Source organism: Corvus moneduloides, chromosome 12 (genome assembly GCF_009650955.1).
Source record: "Corvus moneduloides isolate bCorMon1 chromosome 12, bCorMon1.pri, whole genome shotgun sequence".
NCBI lineage: Eukaryota > Metazoa > Chordata > Aves > Passeriformes > Corvidae > Corvus > Corvus moneduloides.
In genome coordinates this window covers 7,380,412-7,396,273 of record NC_045487.1, presented here as the reverse complement: position 1 = coordinate 7,396,273, position 15,862 = coordinate 7,380,412, and the positions used below count along the sequence as shown (strand labels likewise).

The following is a 15,862-nucleotide window of genomic DNA, read 5'->3' as shown; positions in this document are numbered from 1 at the left end:
ACCTTGTGGTATGCCTATTTCTGATTTTAAAATTATGTGAAATATGGGTTTTGTTAGCTTTTTTTTTATAATCACTTCCTATCCCTCTACCTTGAGGGTGATTTTTTTCCCCCCCCCCATAGTTGTAGCATTGTCTTCAGGAAAGCTTGTATTTTATGTCTTTGGGAAATGTGCTCTCTGCTCTGTGAGAAATCTGTAGTATTTCTTAGGCCTTGCAGCCTGGATTGCTACTGACTTCTGTTGAGGAAAACTACTCAGACTTGTGACAATGGGAGGGTTGTTTCCTCTGTCAGGTATGGAAAGGGGCACAGTGGGACTCCCTGGCTCCCATCCCCTAATCAAATCACACTCTGTGCTAGGTCAGGCAACGCTAGAGCTGGAACCCTTGTCTCAGGTTCCTGTGCCATCAGGTTGCCATCTGATGATATTATGTTAAGTGGTGAAGCCATGCATGCTCTCTTTTGTCATTGGCTTGGGTGGACATAAGGACTCCTATTACAGAAAGGTCTAGCAGGTCAATCTGGCTTGCTGATGAGTGCCATCAAAGAAGTAGCATCAACACCAAAGTGATTTCCATGGAAGCTCAGGGAAGGATTGGAAAAATATTTTGCCCCATGAGGGGATAATTGCAAATGTTTGCATATAGTAGCATGGAATGCCTAAAGTTATAGGTGCTTGATTATCTGTGCCAGCGGGAGGAAGTGTTTGCTGTATCCATGTGTTTTCCTGAGTGGATGAGAGCACTCATGCCAGCAGGGAATTCAGCCTTGTGGGAGTAAGACTGAAGGGTGTCTGCCTGTCTGGCCATCAGTATGCTGGAGACTTACTCAGAAAATGGGACCTGACAGATAAGCTCTGCTGCACAAAACCGAACAGCATTAATGGTGTTGCCAAATTTAACTTGCAGCCATCGTCTGAACTGTTTCGCGTTAGCTGTCCCAGCTGTGTCACTGCTGCTGACGGGAACTGGCCTCCACAACCTGCTCTGTAAACACTTTCCAGAGCTCAGCTTGGACAATGATTATGACTGCTGCTGTGAGTCTCCTGGGTTGGATCTGGGTCGGTCTGTAGGAAAGGATTACAAAACAGAAGGCTCATATCATCACAGTTTGTTTACAGCGGTTTTGGGAAACGCCAGAGCGGCGGTACAGCTTGGATCTTTCCACTGAAGCCTGCAGATTCTCTGTAGAGAACCTGTCTGCTCTGCACTGCAGAAGCACTGATCTTAGTCCAGAAACTATTCGGGTATTTTTGGCTGCACTTTGGAGAAATTCATTCAGTCTAATGGCATTTCAAAGAGGAAAAACAGAAGTATCTGAGAGCCTGAGGTTTGAGAAGTTGGCTGTTGCACACTGGGTGGAATTCTGAATGGAAAAATAGTGTGGATTTCTGCTATGCAGAGCTAGTTGTCTAGACCTATGGTGCTACCTCGTGTCAATTAAATACTATATAAAAGCTACAGAATGGCTGCTACTAAATGTTCATATTCAGTTGCATTTCATAGGTTCAAGATTGCCTGTAACCCCAGACAGAAATAAACATGTATGCTGAGTTGTTTTGAATTATATTCCATTAGCAATATTAGCTACCTAGTTTGCAAGTGCTTTAGATAATTTTAATAATATGATAAAAAAGCCACACTCTAATAAGTCAGAAGGTTGTAAGACAATTAAATGAAAATTGGTTTAGGGTGAGTACAGAAGATGACGAGGCAGTTGAACATGCCAGTGTAGAGCACAGCTGAGGGAGGCTGTAGTGTTTTCTTGTAGCTGTCTCTTGAGCCCATAATTGTAGGAGAGGAAAACTAGAAGTAAAAGAAATACAAGAAGAATAAGCTTGAATGCTCTTCTGTCTTCTGGATCCCATCTGTAATTCACCCAAGCCTGTGCTGGAGAGATGTTGCACACATCTAAAAGGAGCTTGCTAATATTCATCATCTTACCAAGACCCTGGCTGCAGCATCTGAAGGCATTGGGCTCCATCCTGAACTCCTCCAAGCTTGCCTGTGTGCTGTGGGCAGGCTGGCAGGGAGAGTGCCTCCTGGTGTTGCCTGCTGGGCTTTGGTCAGCACAGCTGCCTGTGGAAGATAGGGAGCTCTGTCTATGAGTCTCTTCAGCACAACACTGTAGAATCTGATTTCTCTTGGCACTGAGCTGCTGTACACTTTGCATTTTTGTTTGGCTGGTGGAAAGCCTGCGAATGAGTGAGGCATCAGGCACTTAATATTGTTGTCATCACTCAGGAGAGATTTGCTTACTATTGGTGGCTTATTTACTTAATTAAATTCAAATGGTGGTTTTAGATGCTGAAACTGCTTGACCCTGTGTTTTGTGAAAATCCACTGATGCAACAATCTATGTTTATGAAAAGCTGAAAGTGTGAGAAATACGGTAAATTTTGCAAGGAGCCTGGCTGGGAGGAGATGCTGTTGTCCTTCCTGCCAGGTTATCTGCATTGGAACCAGCGTGGTGAATCATGGTAATGTGCAGGGAGCAGCAATATTCTCTTCTGTTCTCCATGTGGAGATGGCCAGTGAGGGTCCCATGGGGAGGATGACTGGAGTGCTGTTGGTGGCCAGGTTGTGTTTGCATGAAGTGCTGGGAGAAAGACCTAATGCAAAACCCTTAACCAGACCTGTGTCCCCTTGCAGAGATGCACTTGATGCTGCCAGTGTGCTTTATAATCAAGTTGATGAGGGCGTTCACCGACTGGTGATGCTGTCAAACAAGCGCATCCAGGAACTGGAGCTGGTGATGGAGTTCGAGAAAGTGGAAGAGTGTTTTAAGGAGGTAAGGCCTGCCTATCAGTTCCAGTGACTGCTGCCCTTTGACTGTGTGTTCCCCTGCAGGTACTGGGCCTCTTGATGCGTTGTGAAGGTGTACAGTGATGCTTGATCCTTTAAAAGAACAGCTGAACATAAGAATGTGAGATAGAGTTTCAGAAGTGCTGAGAATCAAACCATTTATTTCCCTGGTATCTCTTGATGCCGGGTGAAAGTCTCCTGGCTTCTCTCTAGGTGTGGATTAGTCAAACCCCATAAATATCTGTGAAGTGTATAGGCAAGCAATACACAGGGAGTTTGGGTGTCTTTTTTGGCCCTCTCGGCAAGACTTCACCTTGAGAAGCAGCAGAGTGATGACAAGCTGATGATAAGTCTGCATGTCCCCTCTGGGCTGTAGCTCCTGTAGCGTTTGCTGACATCCTGTTGCTGAATATCCCTGCCCCACACTAGCTGCCCATCTCTGTCCTGTACTCTGTTGTTTAGATTCCTGTGCTGTTCTCAGGTCCCTGATACCTGATAAGTCCAGGCACACTCCTTCCCCTCTGGGTACAGCACCAAACGCAATCGGTTTGCCTTTGGGTGCAGCCCTCTATACAGCCTTCAGGCACGGAATGGCCTCGTGTCCTTAGCCCAAGAGCCATACTCAACCTCCCACCCCCTGCACTTCTGTGGGACCTTCAACTTCCCTTCGTTTGGTGCTTGTTGAAACTCTTGACAGCCATGGGATAACTGAAGCAAACAGGCACTGGCTTTCAGAAAAACTTTGGAAATCTGTAGCCATTTGATAGAGGACCTCAAAAAGTCATAAAACAGCTCAGATCTCAGCATCCTTCAAGAGCTGATGAGTCCTTTCAGTGTTGCAGATCCCAGATGTTCCATGCTACAGATCCCTAAGCCTGAACTCAACCTTGAGATTATGGAGTTGTGTGGTCTCCTGTGCTGTAACTCATCAACAATGGGAAGTTCTATGTGTCCTTAAAAATAAGTATTAGTATCAGTTTCACCATTGCTCTTCAGGGGTTCTGGGCTCTTCTCCTCTAGTGGGAACTGGATTTGCAAAGGAGGCTGTAGCCTACCTAGTGTTTTCACAGGCCAAGGTGGATCCAGGAGTTTTAATGACTTCCCATTTGGAGGTAGACACTTGGGCGCCCTGCAGGATGCGTTCAGGACAAGAAGTGTCTTGCAAGAACCTGGTAGAGACTCTCTTAAACACACAGGTTCCTAATACCAAACAGAAATGAAAAAAGGCACAAAAGCAGGCACTGCAACCTGTCCTTGCTTTAAGCTGAACTTAATTTTTTGTTGAATGGCACTGACTGCTCCCAGCTTACTTTGCTTGTAGATCCCCAATGATGCCAGCAGTTGCTCCTGCTGTTACGCCTGCCTGGGAGCTCTAGGCAGCAGCAGTGTGCCCCTCTGAAGTACTGAGAACCCACCCCCATCTCTTCCTCTTGCCAGTGGGCTTGTTCCTTATAACTTTCTCACAGTCCACAAAACTAGGAGTTTGTCCTTGACTATGGGGTTGAGTTGGGATATGGATTCAGATGATACAGGAAAACACGATGTGTGGGCGTTAGGAAGCACTTAGTCTGTCCCTTCCCTCAGGTGCACCTATGCCTGGAGCATTGCCGACAAGTTTGGCAGGCTGCTTTTAAAACCTACTGGTGATGGAGATGCTGTGTTATCCTGCCTGGCCTCCTATGACTGCTTTGCTCTTAGGATGCTCTTGTTAGTCAGTCCTCTACCCCTCTTTGAGGATATGAGCTGATAACTGCAGCAGTGGCTGGGCTCCACTGAGGAACATGCAGTTGCTGCTCAGCTTTGTGGAGAGCTGCCTTCAGAAAACCAGTAGCTGAGAGTCCCAGAGAACCATGAAACATTGCAAATGGGGAGAATCCATCAGTACATTCATACTGACATAGTTTGTGTCCTGCCAGTCAGAAAAGGGAAGTGATGTAGGAAATCTGGCAGCAAGGAGATTTGATCCCAGTTTGGGGTAGCAATAATAGGAGTGTCAGGCCAGTCTGCAGGTTGCAGAGCTTGCTTTAGACTATGGCTCACCCAAAACAGAGCCCAGGCAGCCGCTTGCCATGTTTATGCCTAAGGCTGGTGAGCAATAGCAGAGCTTTTCAATTACTCTGTAACCTGAAGTGGAAAAACTCTTAGCAGGAGGCTCAGACTGAAATGCCAGAATGGGGGTAGAAGTCTATACACATTCTTTCCAGTAATGAGGTGACCAACATTATGAGAGCAGTTCCTTGCTCTTTCCACATAAAGGCCTACGTTGGTGAGTAGCACAGGGTGACTAATAAGCAGGGCTTATCCCTTTTCTCCTAGGTCAGCAGTTGGATTGAGAGTGTTGGCAGAAAGCGGCTAAAGGAAACTATCAACCTGGATGATTCTTTGGAGATGCTGCTTCAAGCACAAAAGCAGTTCAAGGAGTTTGATCTTGTTGCCAGTGTAAGTGGTTTTGGATTGGAAAAATATATTCTCCAGTGTCTGAGTTGGTAGCATGTCTGTCTTGTATGTGCTCAACCAAACACATGATGCTAAGAGTGTTCATCACCAAAGTGTATGTCATTCCTTCTCACTACGTAGCATCCCAGCTCTTTTTTTGCAGACAAAGGCACCAGCTCAACACTTAATAGATGGCATTTACCAGTCTTGGGGAAAATAACTACTGGGTTGAAAGATGGGGATTTTTGTTCCTTCTTTGATGTGCTTATAACACTGCCTTTTTTTGATCCTAATTGAGCCATGGTCGTGCTGTGTAGGCCTTTACAAGGTGCTGTGTGACAAGTGTAAATTGTAAGAGATCAGGCTTCAGAATTCTACTGTAAACAAAGACACCCCCGATCATGTGATTTGAACCTTAAAAACCGGTCTAATTAGGCCTAGCTGGTAATGGCCTTGAAGACTACTTACAATTGATTCCAGGTCTCTATCCTCATAAGCAATTCCTTTGTGTTTTCAGGAATATTGCAAAAGGGGACAGGAAGCATTAAAGAAGATGAATCAATGGGAAGACTTCTCCTTTGTGGATGTGCATTCTTACAGGGTAAAGCTGCAGACCTACGGAGATCAGCTGGAGGAGTTCTGCACCCAGCTGGATGAAACCAGGCACCGAGTCTGTGAAACAGTCAGGCTGTATGAATTCTTTGACAAGGTAAGAGAAGGCATCTGCTGCACAGAGGAGGGTGTAAAAAGTCTGCTTGGACTCAGTCCAGTGCTAGATTGTTTATGAAAGGTGCGAAATGTAGTATTTGCTCCATCAGGGAGCTGCATCTATAACTTGCAGCAGTCCCCCCATGCTCATGTTGTGTCTGCGGTGATTTTTTTTCAAGTCAGTATGTGGGAGAAGGGGTGGGTGTGTCTTCCAGAAGATGTCCACATGTGTTAAGCATAGATGTTTTCTGCTCTCTGAGCTGGAGCTTTTTAACCCCTTTCATGGCCACAGTGAACAGAGGGATTATGGCAGTGCTGGCTCTGATGGCACGGGCCAAGAGATGGGCTGCTTGTGTCCAGTCTTGGCCACCATACCAGGGTAGGCTGCCTGCATTTTCCTGCTATATCCTTACACACTGGAAAATTCAGCCTGTTGACCCATCAGGAGTAGCACCCTGCTCTTCAGTCCTAAATACAGTCAAACTCCTCCCATGTGGAGGCCTGCATGAGGAAAGGGAGCACCAGAATGGAGAGCTGGCAAGTGTGGCTGAGGGAACAAGGGATCCCTGGATCATCACAGGGATCTGGGAAGTAGAAGGAGAGGATGTGTGTGGTGACTGCTCTGAGTGCCTGACCTACTCACCTGTTTGGTTTAGTGCAAATGCACCCATTTAGCAGATCTGCAGTTGTATTTGGTGTTCTTTAATTTCTAAAGTTGCAGATGAATAAGCAGTAGGATTTTCTAAGTGCATTTTAAAATACAGCTTTGGCAAGGACAGAAGGCTGGGGAGCCTGTGCTCCATTTATTCCACACTTGTACAAACATTGGGTATTGAAGTTCTCAAATTCCAGAAAGAATAGACACTAAAAGTTAAGCTGTACCAGATGTAGGTGCCACTTTGTTGCTGTCTCTGAGCTGCCTTGGCAGCCAGAAGTGCTCAGGGGAGGAGGGAGGAAATTCAGCTGAACATGAAAACATGGAAAAGCATCCTGTGTGACGCAGAAAAGTGGAGAAGGCAGCCCAGAACACTGCTGTCAGGGTAATGAGGATTGAGTTTGGTGATGCTCTGCAGGTCTGCTCTGGCTCATCTCTGCGGTTTGCTGCACCGGTGAGGGACCCTCCTGCTGTGGAAATGTGTAATGTTTTTTTCACCCCAGTGGAGAGAGAAGTGCCTTCTGTGCCATGGGAGAATGGCAAGAACCTGTGCTCTGCTGCCTCACTGAACAGAGATGTTTAGGGGCTGCTGTGGTACCTGCACACCTCTTGCCATCGTGGGGGATCCTGGGAATGATCCCGGGAAGGGTTTTCTCGTGTTTCTTCTGATAAATTGAGGCACGCAAAAGCACCAAGCCTTGCTTGGCATATTGACAGTTCTGCAGCCAAGCCAAACATTGGTCATATGTGAACCCTTCCAGCCAGAGCTGGAAGTCTCTGGAGCACAAATGTGGACTGGAGCACATGATCATACAACCATACAATGGTTTGAGCTTGAAGGGATTTTAAAGGAATCATCTGGTTCCAACTTCCCTGCTACAGGCAGGGATGCCACCCACTGGACCAAGTTGCTACAAGCCCCTGTCCCGGCCTTGGACACTTTCAGGGATGGGACAATCACAGCTTCTCTGGACAACCTGTGCCAGGGTCTCACCACCCTCACAGGGAAGAATTTCTTCCTGATACCCAACTAATCCTGCCCTCTGTCAGTTTGAAGCCATTCCCTGTTACCCTGTCACTCCATGCCCTTGTCCAAAGTCCCTCTCCAGCTCTCTTGGAGCCCCTTCAGGTGTTCTGCAAGGTGTTCTAAGGTCTCCCCGAAGCTTCCAGGCTGCTCCATGCTCTGTTGAGGCATGGAAATTACATTGTGGTGGTAGCTCTTGGGCTGCCAGGATAGTTGGACATGACTCTATAGCAGTCTGTTCCTCCACATCTTCAAAGCCTTTTCAGAGCCTGGGTCATTTCTAGGGATAAAAATGCTACATAGACCCCAACAGTGGCCCATTAATTTTTTGAGGGCATTGCAGCTTCTTTTTGGTGGATGAAAACTGCAGTATGCAGTCGTTGGCAGCAACAGCAGCCCTCTGTTATGCCTTTCATGCTGCACGGCCTCAGTGAAAACAAAATGATAGTGGCACAGTGTGTTTGCACACTGCTTTGGTGTGGAGGAGAGGCAGCTGGCTCAGGGAGGGAGGAGGATTTTGATCTTACTGGTTTCAGTAGAGCTATAAACAATTTGGTGGTGTAAATATACCATGTGTGTATTGTGAACCAGTGGCCAACTGAAACCAGGAGTGTAGGGGGATACATCCTGCAGCTGTAGGATCAGTGCAGAAGTTGCTGCGTAGCATGAAAGTTCTTTCAGTGCCTGTGAGTTTGATCTTGATCTCCAGAATGCTTTCTGCCTTCCCAAAGCATGGTCTGGGAGGTGGGGGATACGCAGAAGATTTTATCTAAACTGATTTCCCACTCTTCTGATACTGAGCTGCTTTTGACTTTCCTGCAGTGATTTTGTCAGTGCCTGCCTAACTCCCTTCTCTCTTCTCTAATATTTGAGGGCATGTCAACAGCAGGAGTCTACAATAAGTGCAATGTCCTTGATTTTCCTTCTCGTAAAGAGGCTGCAGAGTGCCAAACCCCAGGATTTGGGGGAGAAGCCCAAAGATGCGCAAGCAGTGTACGCTATGGTAATGAGCTGGCAAGCTCAGCTCTCCAAACATCTCAGCATGAGCCAGGGGAGTGGCACGCCCACCATGGGGATCATGGTGTTCACCCCTCACATACCTTGCTGCCTCTGGGAATGGGAAGCTCCGTGGTGCTGGCCCTTCTGCATGTGGTGGGCATGTGTTTTGTGGGGTGCTGCCCTGTGGCTGTTGGACAGGACAGCATAACCCCATATGCCCCATCAAGATGCTGTACTGTGTTTTTTCACTGCTTGGCAGTTCCTGAAGGCCTGTCAGAGCTCCCTGCAGTGAGGCAGGCTGAGCTGGGCCAGACCACATGGAGCTTGCACATGGGCTGGCAGGGTTCCCTCCCCAAAGCCATGACTGGTGCCAAGCTGGATGTTTCCATTTGTCCCCACTTCCTTTGCGGCAGGAGCCCTTGGTGCCTGACAGGGGGTGAATGATGGCTGGGCTGAGGCAGGAGGAGCCGTGAGGAAAACTTCCTTCCCCAACTCTGACTGTGGGCTGGAGGATTGTTTTTCAGTACCACAAAGTCAATGTGGGCATATTCGGGGACCTGCCATCTCCCTGTGGCTTCAAGCCTGGTCTGGCCGCTGTCCCTTGTTTACTCAGTTCCAAGACTGCGTTGGGATCTGGCACCATACAGTGCTTTGGGGAAAACCTGGGAAGCTGAACAAGCAAGGGTATGTATGATGTACCAGCAGCATTGATGTCTGTTTCGTTCTGGGGTTCCTGCAAGGACAGTCCCCAGTATCCTTTTCTCCTTCTCTCTATCCTGGCTTCACAATAACACTGCCATAGGTACACTGTCAAGACCAGGAGGAGCCACAGCAAGTCTTTCTCTCCTTTTTTATCTCATTTGCCTTCATATTTTTTCCTTCCTCAAGCTCTCTTTGGGTGAATTATTTCCCAGAACACTCTTATATTCCATGCTCTGGACTTTACCATAAGTGAAGTGCAGGTTACCTGGACTGCAGGTTTGAAATGGCCCATGTGTGGCCTCAGGACTGAGCATCTCACTTGCAGTAGCCTGTCCAGTGAGCCAGAGCACACAGCACAGTCTCTGCCAGGTCTGGGATGACAGCCAGTCCTGCTGAAGGTCAGGAGCGAAGGTGCCTGATCCTTGCTGGCACAAGTCACTCTGGAAGAAAGCACTGACCCAACCAGAAGGGGCAGCGTCTCACTGCAGGCTCAGCACCTGCATACCCTGTGGCCGTGTGGTGATGTGGTGCCCAGAGCTGAGCTGCCTGTGTCATTACAGGAGGGCCTGAGGCAGCTCCGGGGGCTTTTTCCTGCTTGTCAGGATGTTGTGCAAGATGGTGCCTCATTGGTGCTCAGGGAAAGTATGGTCATTGCCCTACCATAGCTTATGAGTCTTTTGCAGCTTGAGCCCTTGCCTTCTGTTTGGTTTCTGAGGGAAGCTGTTCAGCTTCAGTTCCCACTGCTCACGATTGGTGGCGAAAGGCGGGTTGAGAAATGGTAGGGTTTCCCATAGTGGGATTTCTTGGGTCTCTGTTCCACAAGCAGTTCCTTCAGTGGTATTCTCTGTCTGCCTCCCTTGGATCGTTTCCCTCAAAGGACCCCTGACCATCAGCCTCTGCTGATTCTTGTTCCTCAGTTGTCTTTTTTTCTGCTGCACACAAGGAGCTGCTGCTTCTGACCTCTGCTTGGAGTGGGCAGAATATTGTTCGACCTCTCTCCATCTGTGTTTTCATCTCTAGGAATGGGTTACCTGTGCTTGAGGGTGGATCTGCCCCCACAGTGGGTTCTCCTCTGCTCTCCTCCTCGACACTTTGTTCTTTCTGGCTTAGAAAACAAAGCCTTTGGCAAGTGAAGGAGGTGCCTGCCCTTCCTGGGGGAGGGCCAGCTGGCCTGCATTTGATTATGGCAGTGCCTCCTCATCCCTCCCCATTGTCCTTGCTGCTGTAGGAATGCCAGCCTTTTTGCGCTCCATCCTGTGAGCAAGTGTTGCTGCTCTGGGGCCCAAAGAGGGGCTGGGGCCGTTCTTCCCATCACTCTCGCCTCTCTGCACATCTCCATGCACCTTTCCCTCCAAGTCGCATTCACCCCATCCCGGCTCCGGCAGCAGACGGACACAGCAAACCCTCTTGTAAGTACCAAGTGTGCGGCGCCCCGGCTGACGTGTGAGCTGTACTGATATTGTTTGGAAACAATGTAGAGAAGGCTTTTCACTTGGTTGCTTGTGCGTGTCTGTGTGCATCCAGCATGAATCAGTGTGCTTTGTGTGCGGCTTTTGTGTGCTTAGACAGAGCCCCGTGGGCTGTGGGCATCTTTGCATGGTTCCTCTGAATCCCAGGGTTATGCTGTCTGTAGTAGAGCAGTGCCTGTCCCTCTTTCTCTTTATTAGAAGTTATTGCATGATCATTTCAGTGAGCATAATTTACCTGCAGCTAAAAGTTGCTGTGGGGGCTGCCTGGATGTTTGTGCAGGGCAGGTGGTACCTCTCAGCCTCCAGGACTTCTGTCAAATGTTTTGGACAGCACAGGATGGGGCTGCCCTCCTGGACTGCTCCAAGGTTTGCTGGGTTCCTGCCCCCCAGGTGACTGAGACCTGCTGGCACAGCACTTCCAGCTTCCAGAGATGGATCTGATCTTAGATTTGACAGCAGAAATCCAGAGTATGCTTAATAAGTTGCCTTCTACAAATGTTATCTCTGACTTCCCCCCAGAAGTTTCAGAACAGAGACCTGCTGATACCTTGTTTTCTGCTGTGTTTCATTTCTGATTATGTACCAGATACAATTTTGATGATGGTTTTGAGGGAAAAAAGTCCCTTTGAGGTGATAAATTGTTGATGTTTCTTTTTTCTTAGCCTTCGATGAAAAAGAAGGGTTTGAATGCTGGTCTGTGGGAAGCTGGAAAGGATGCTGGTATCTGCAACCTAAAGGTGTGATTTTTCTGTAGCAGGCTGTTCGGCACAGTTTGAGAAGTAATTTTACTGAAAGGGTGCTATGATTCCCTGCTCTGGGAATGTGCTTGGAGAAGTGCAGAACTTAGCAACAAATTGGGAAAAAAGTGGAAAAAATTTGATGTGTCCTTACTGTAGCATACTTACTGTAAACAGAGGCATAGGTCTGTGTGCCATGATGCTGCCAGCAGTTCTGTACAGGTCAGAACATGGTTTTGCCCCCCAGCACCTTGGAGCAAATGAGATTTTGCTGTGGTTTGTAATAAAGTCCCTGTGACTTAACGTGCACTATTCTCTCCGTAGCTCTGTGCAGAGATTGGCTTTGGTTTTCTGGGGATGGTCTGCACGACATTCCCAAATAACAGTTTTCATCTGGTTACTGGTGCAAGTTCCCAGGATGATGAAGTGAAATCCAAAAGGCACCGGAGAGGAATATTTACTGTGCTGTTTTAGAGGAAGCCACTGTTGTCTGGCTTCAGCATTGTCTGACAGCAGCTGTCTCATCTCTCTTTCTCTCTCCGTCCTCAGTTATGCCTGTAAAGTCGTGCCCCTAGACAGACATCTAGTCTGATGTCTGATTTGTTCTCCCGTTTCAGGGGTGTCCTTTTTCATGCACAGCCTGAAGCAGCTGGGGGAGTGAGCCTCGAGGTTGGAAAATCGATCCTCTGGCAGAGTTCATGCAAGGTTAATGTGTGAAATCTCTCCCTTCTCCTTTCTGCCAGGTTTTTGCTGGAGAAATCTTCTTGTAAGGTTAAAAAGTGTCTAGTGTTTACTTTCGTATCAAAGTGTGTTCGTGCATTAGAAAGTTTCTGCTTTGCCTTGGAGATAGTCTTCTTGCACAAACAGAAGTCCCAAACACTTAAATCTGATCTGCTACAGATCAGAGTTTTCTGTCTTGCAAAATTAGTGATTTGGAAACTGTTCCGTCTTACGAATTCTCCAGTAAATCACTGCTGGCTTGACTGGTGCTTGAGTTATTTTCTCCCATGTTTCACCAATAACTATATTGTCAAATGGGCAGCACAGCATTGCCTGTAGCCCTGGCAAGATCTGTGGCAGGAGGTAAAAGCTAAATAGTAGTTAGCACCAGCACTCAGTGCTCCTTTCTAGTTGCACAACATAGGTGTGAGACTGATTTGTCCCTCAGTGTTATAGAGCAGCAGCAGTGAATTAATTAGGTTTTTGTCATGTGCTAAATCCAAGCACAATTTGCAGTTGAAGGTGAGAGGTTTTTGGGTTCAGATGCTTTTGAGCACCTGTCCCAGCACCTCAGGCAATGCTTTAGTGCAGTATAAGGTCTGTGATGTGTCTGTGACCTGCAGAAGGGCAAAGCTTTGATCCATCTGGGGTCCTTCTCCTTCCTACTGTGCTGGCCATATTCTCCCCATTGGTGGAGGTTACAGCAGGAAGAAGAGGCTGAGGGAGCCAGCCAGTGTGCAGCATATGTTGGGATGTAGGGTATTTGCCCCTCATGTGCCTCCCCTGATCCAAGGAGTGCCAGCATGTTCTGCCACTGGATGTGTGCAGGGGGCAATGCCTGACATGCTGAAACCGCCTTCAGCCTTGATTGCCAGAGCACCTCCGTGTAAAAGTTCCTCGGTGTCCTTGGCTGCCATGAGCATAAATTGACAGTTGTCTGAAAGACTTGGGCCCCTGTCAGGTGGGTTCAGATCTCCTGCAGGATCACAACACTGGGAGCCAGTAAGTCATGGCAGGGAAAGAGCATTTCCTCCCAGCAGGTTTAGGGATTTCCCAGCTTGTATCGCAGCTGAGGTGCAAGGGGAATTTGTTGTGCTTGAAGTGTGAGATCTGATGCCAGCAGAGATCTTGTGCATGTGTGCAGTGTTGAGTTTGGGTGCTTTTTTCCCCTCTGATCTTGGGATAGAAGTTGCACAGGGTGACAGATTTTCTGCATTTTTGTGTGCTGGCATCCATCTGGGTGCTCGGATCCTCCTGGAGACTGGAATTCCCTTTAGTCATGGGAGTTAAATAGATCTGTTCAAGCAGTCTGGTCATGAAGCTCCCCTCAGTGTACAGATGGAACTGAAGCTCACAATGGCTCAATCTGCATATCAAAGCCCTGGACATATGGACAGGGTTCTCCCAAGCACCCGCTGCCTCTGATGAGGCTCCTCTGGCTGCTCTGTAGGGCCTTGCACCCTCCAAGTACATCTGGATGTGCTCTTAAACCAGGGAGCTGTTTCCAGCATTGTCAGATCCCCTGGAGAAGGGGACCCAGCAAAATCTGCTGGGGTGTCTGGATCCAGTTTCAGCTCCACATCTCCCGGGGCACAAGCACCCACCGTGCAATGCAGAGAGATCCCAACACATCGAGTGGTAGTTAAGCAGAGTTTGGCTCAGCTTGTCACAAGGGAAGGGATGTGAATTGAAGACTACAGAGGAAGTACCCATGTTTCCACATGCAGGCCCAAGGGCATACTGGAGGTTTTGCAATCCCCAGCAAGGAGCACTGAGCACGGAGAACCTCGTTGAAAGGGAGCCGGTACAGGGCAGAGGGGAGACACCCACCCCAGTCCAGTCTGTCCACACTTGCCTGTGGGGTGCTATTACAGTGGGGTATTTGTACAGCGTGATGATGTGACTGTCGGGACAGATGTAAAAGCAAAGCATGCAAAAAAACCTCTGGAGGTGACATTAGTCTTTGAATGGGGTAATTTGTTGCTGTTGTGCAAGTTGCCAGCTCCAGCTTTGGTGACTCACACATCTTGCTGTTGCTTGATCTTGAGCTTGGCTGGTAACATGAGGCTCTTGGCTCATGGGTGCACAAAGCTGCTGAAAAAAATGGGCAGTGCCTCAGTTGTGAAGAGGCTAGTTTGCAGCAAAGGCAAACATTGAAGTTTTTGATTTTACTGGGAGCAAACTTGGCCCCTGGTCCTCTGGGCTTGGGAGCTTTTAGATGTTGAGCAAATCCTTATGGTGAGACAGAAAAATAGGGGGAGAATAATCAGTGCAGAATCTACCCAAAGCTGCAGTCATGAGAGACTGTGGAGCTTGGAGGAAGGCAAATCTGCCACTTGCTGCCCAGCTACCTAGGGAGTAATTTTATACATACACATGTAAACATATGCATGCGTGTCATATATACATGTGTGTCTGTACACAGATTCCTGGTGAAACTGGCACAGGCTGCTCTTGTGGTATCTCTGAGTTGCTCTGAAGCAGGGGTTATTGTAGCTGCTCGTGATTCACCAGGTGAGTCACCCTGTTTCTAATGGACACCCCTAGGTACTGCCTGGCAGTGGCAGCAGAGAAAAGAAGGGCAAGCACTCGTCCTGCACGACAGCTCCAGTACAACGAGCCACATTTGCCCTTTGGGTCCTCGTGCTGTCGTCAAGAGAGCAGAAATCATGTGCAATCTTATTTTAGCCAATTATATTCTCCTGTAATTAGGCTCTCCTGAATTTGTCATGCCTGGCTGCCTGGAGGGCAAATGAAGGGATTTTTGAGCTCTGCTCAAGAGTGCTGCTGCAAAAGGATGTCCAAGCACATTGTTCTAAGGAGCAGCCTTTGATGGTACGTGGACTGTGGCATGCCCAGACCAACCCTGACAGGTGCTGCTTCCCTGACCCCTTGTTCTTTACTGCTCAGCTGTGGGTATCTGCTTATTCTCCTTTCTTATGCTTAAATCCAAGGAGTTTGTAGTTTGTGCTCCTCTATGATCCTTTGCCCTCCCACAGTGTTTTTACAGCAGCTGGTACTTGGTAACTGGCAGAAATGCAAATACAGGATTTAAAGTTTATTTTCTTTAGCAGCGAGTTTTAGGCAAACTGATGATTTCTGTGGTGTGTTCTCCCTTGGAGAGGAGGGAAGGCTCTGTGAGCTACACAGCAACTCAGAAATGGTTTAGCTCTTCATTTCAAGAACGTGAGTCCTTTTCTTTGTGTTTAAAGCTGAGCTTTTACCAGCTACATCCTATGTAGGACACAGTCTTGATTAGTTTGGTTTGTGCTGCTAATGAATCGCAGGCAGGGCTGCAGATGCAGTTTAGAAAAGTCTACAGAGGGGCAAGAGAGTAACAGTGATCCTCTGCATAGTGAAGGGATTACTTCTAACTTGGTGGCTTTGCTGAAATGCTTTTGCTCTGAAATTACATGGTTTCTTGTGTCCAAGTGGAGCTGCTTGCTTATGGAGCCACAGGTCTTAGTAGAAGTGAGCAGGGGCTTTGGCTCTTACAGATGTGAAAAAAACATCACAATGTCTAGGAGGCATCAGTGTTTCCTCCATAGCTCTTATATGTTGGGTAGTGATTTACTTTGCATTTTGCTTGAATTTGGGGTCAGTTGGGAT

At 47.9% G+C, this 15,862-nt stretch overlaps 1 protein-coding gene across 8 annotated transcripts in view; it reads left to right on the top strand.

Moving 5' to 3' along the window:
- The window catches only part of PLEKHG4 (pleckstrin homology and RhoGEF domain containing G4), an 86,720-nt gene that overhangs the window by 53,914 nt on the left and 16,944 nt on the right, over positions 1-15,862 (top strand). For all 8 annotated transcript variants that reach the window (XR_004242500.1, XM_032121424.1, XM_032121428.1 and 5 more), the window contains 3 exons: positions 2,651-2,789; positions 5,120-5,242; positions 5,757-5,948. Coding sequence is in view for 7 of the 8 variants with exons in the window: in XM_032121424.1 (XP_031977315.1) it covers positions 2,651-2,789; positions 5,120-5,242; positions 5,757-5,948 (454 nt within the window). In the remaining variant the exon portion in view is untranslated. The remainder of the gene's footprint in view (positions 1-2,650; positions 2,790-5,119; positions 5,243-5,756; positions 5,949-15,862) is intronic.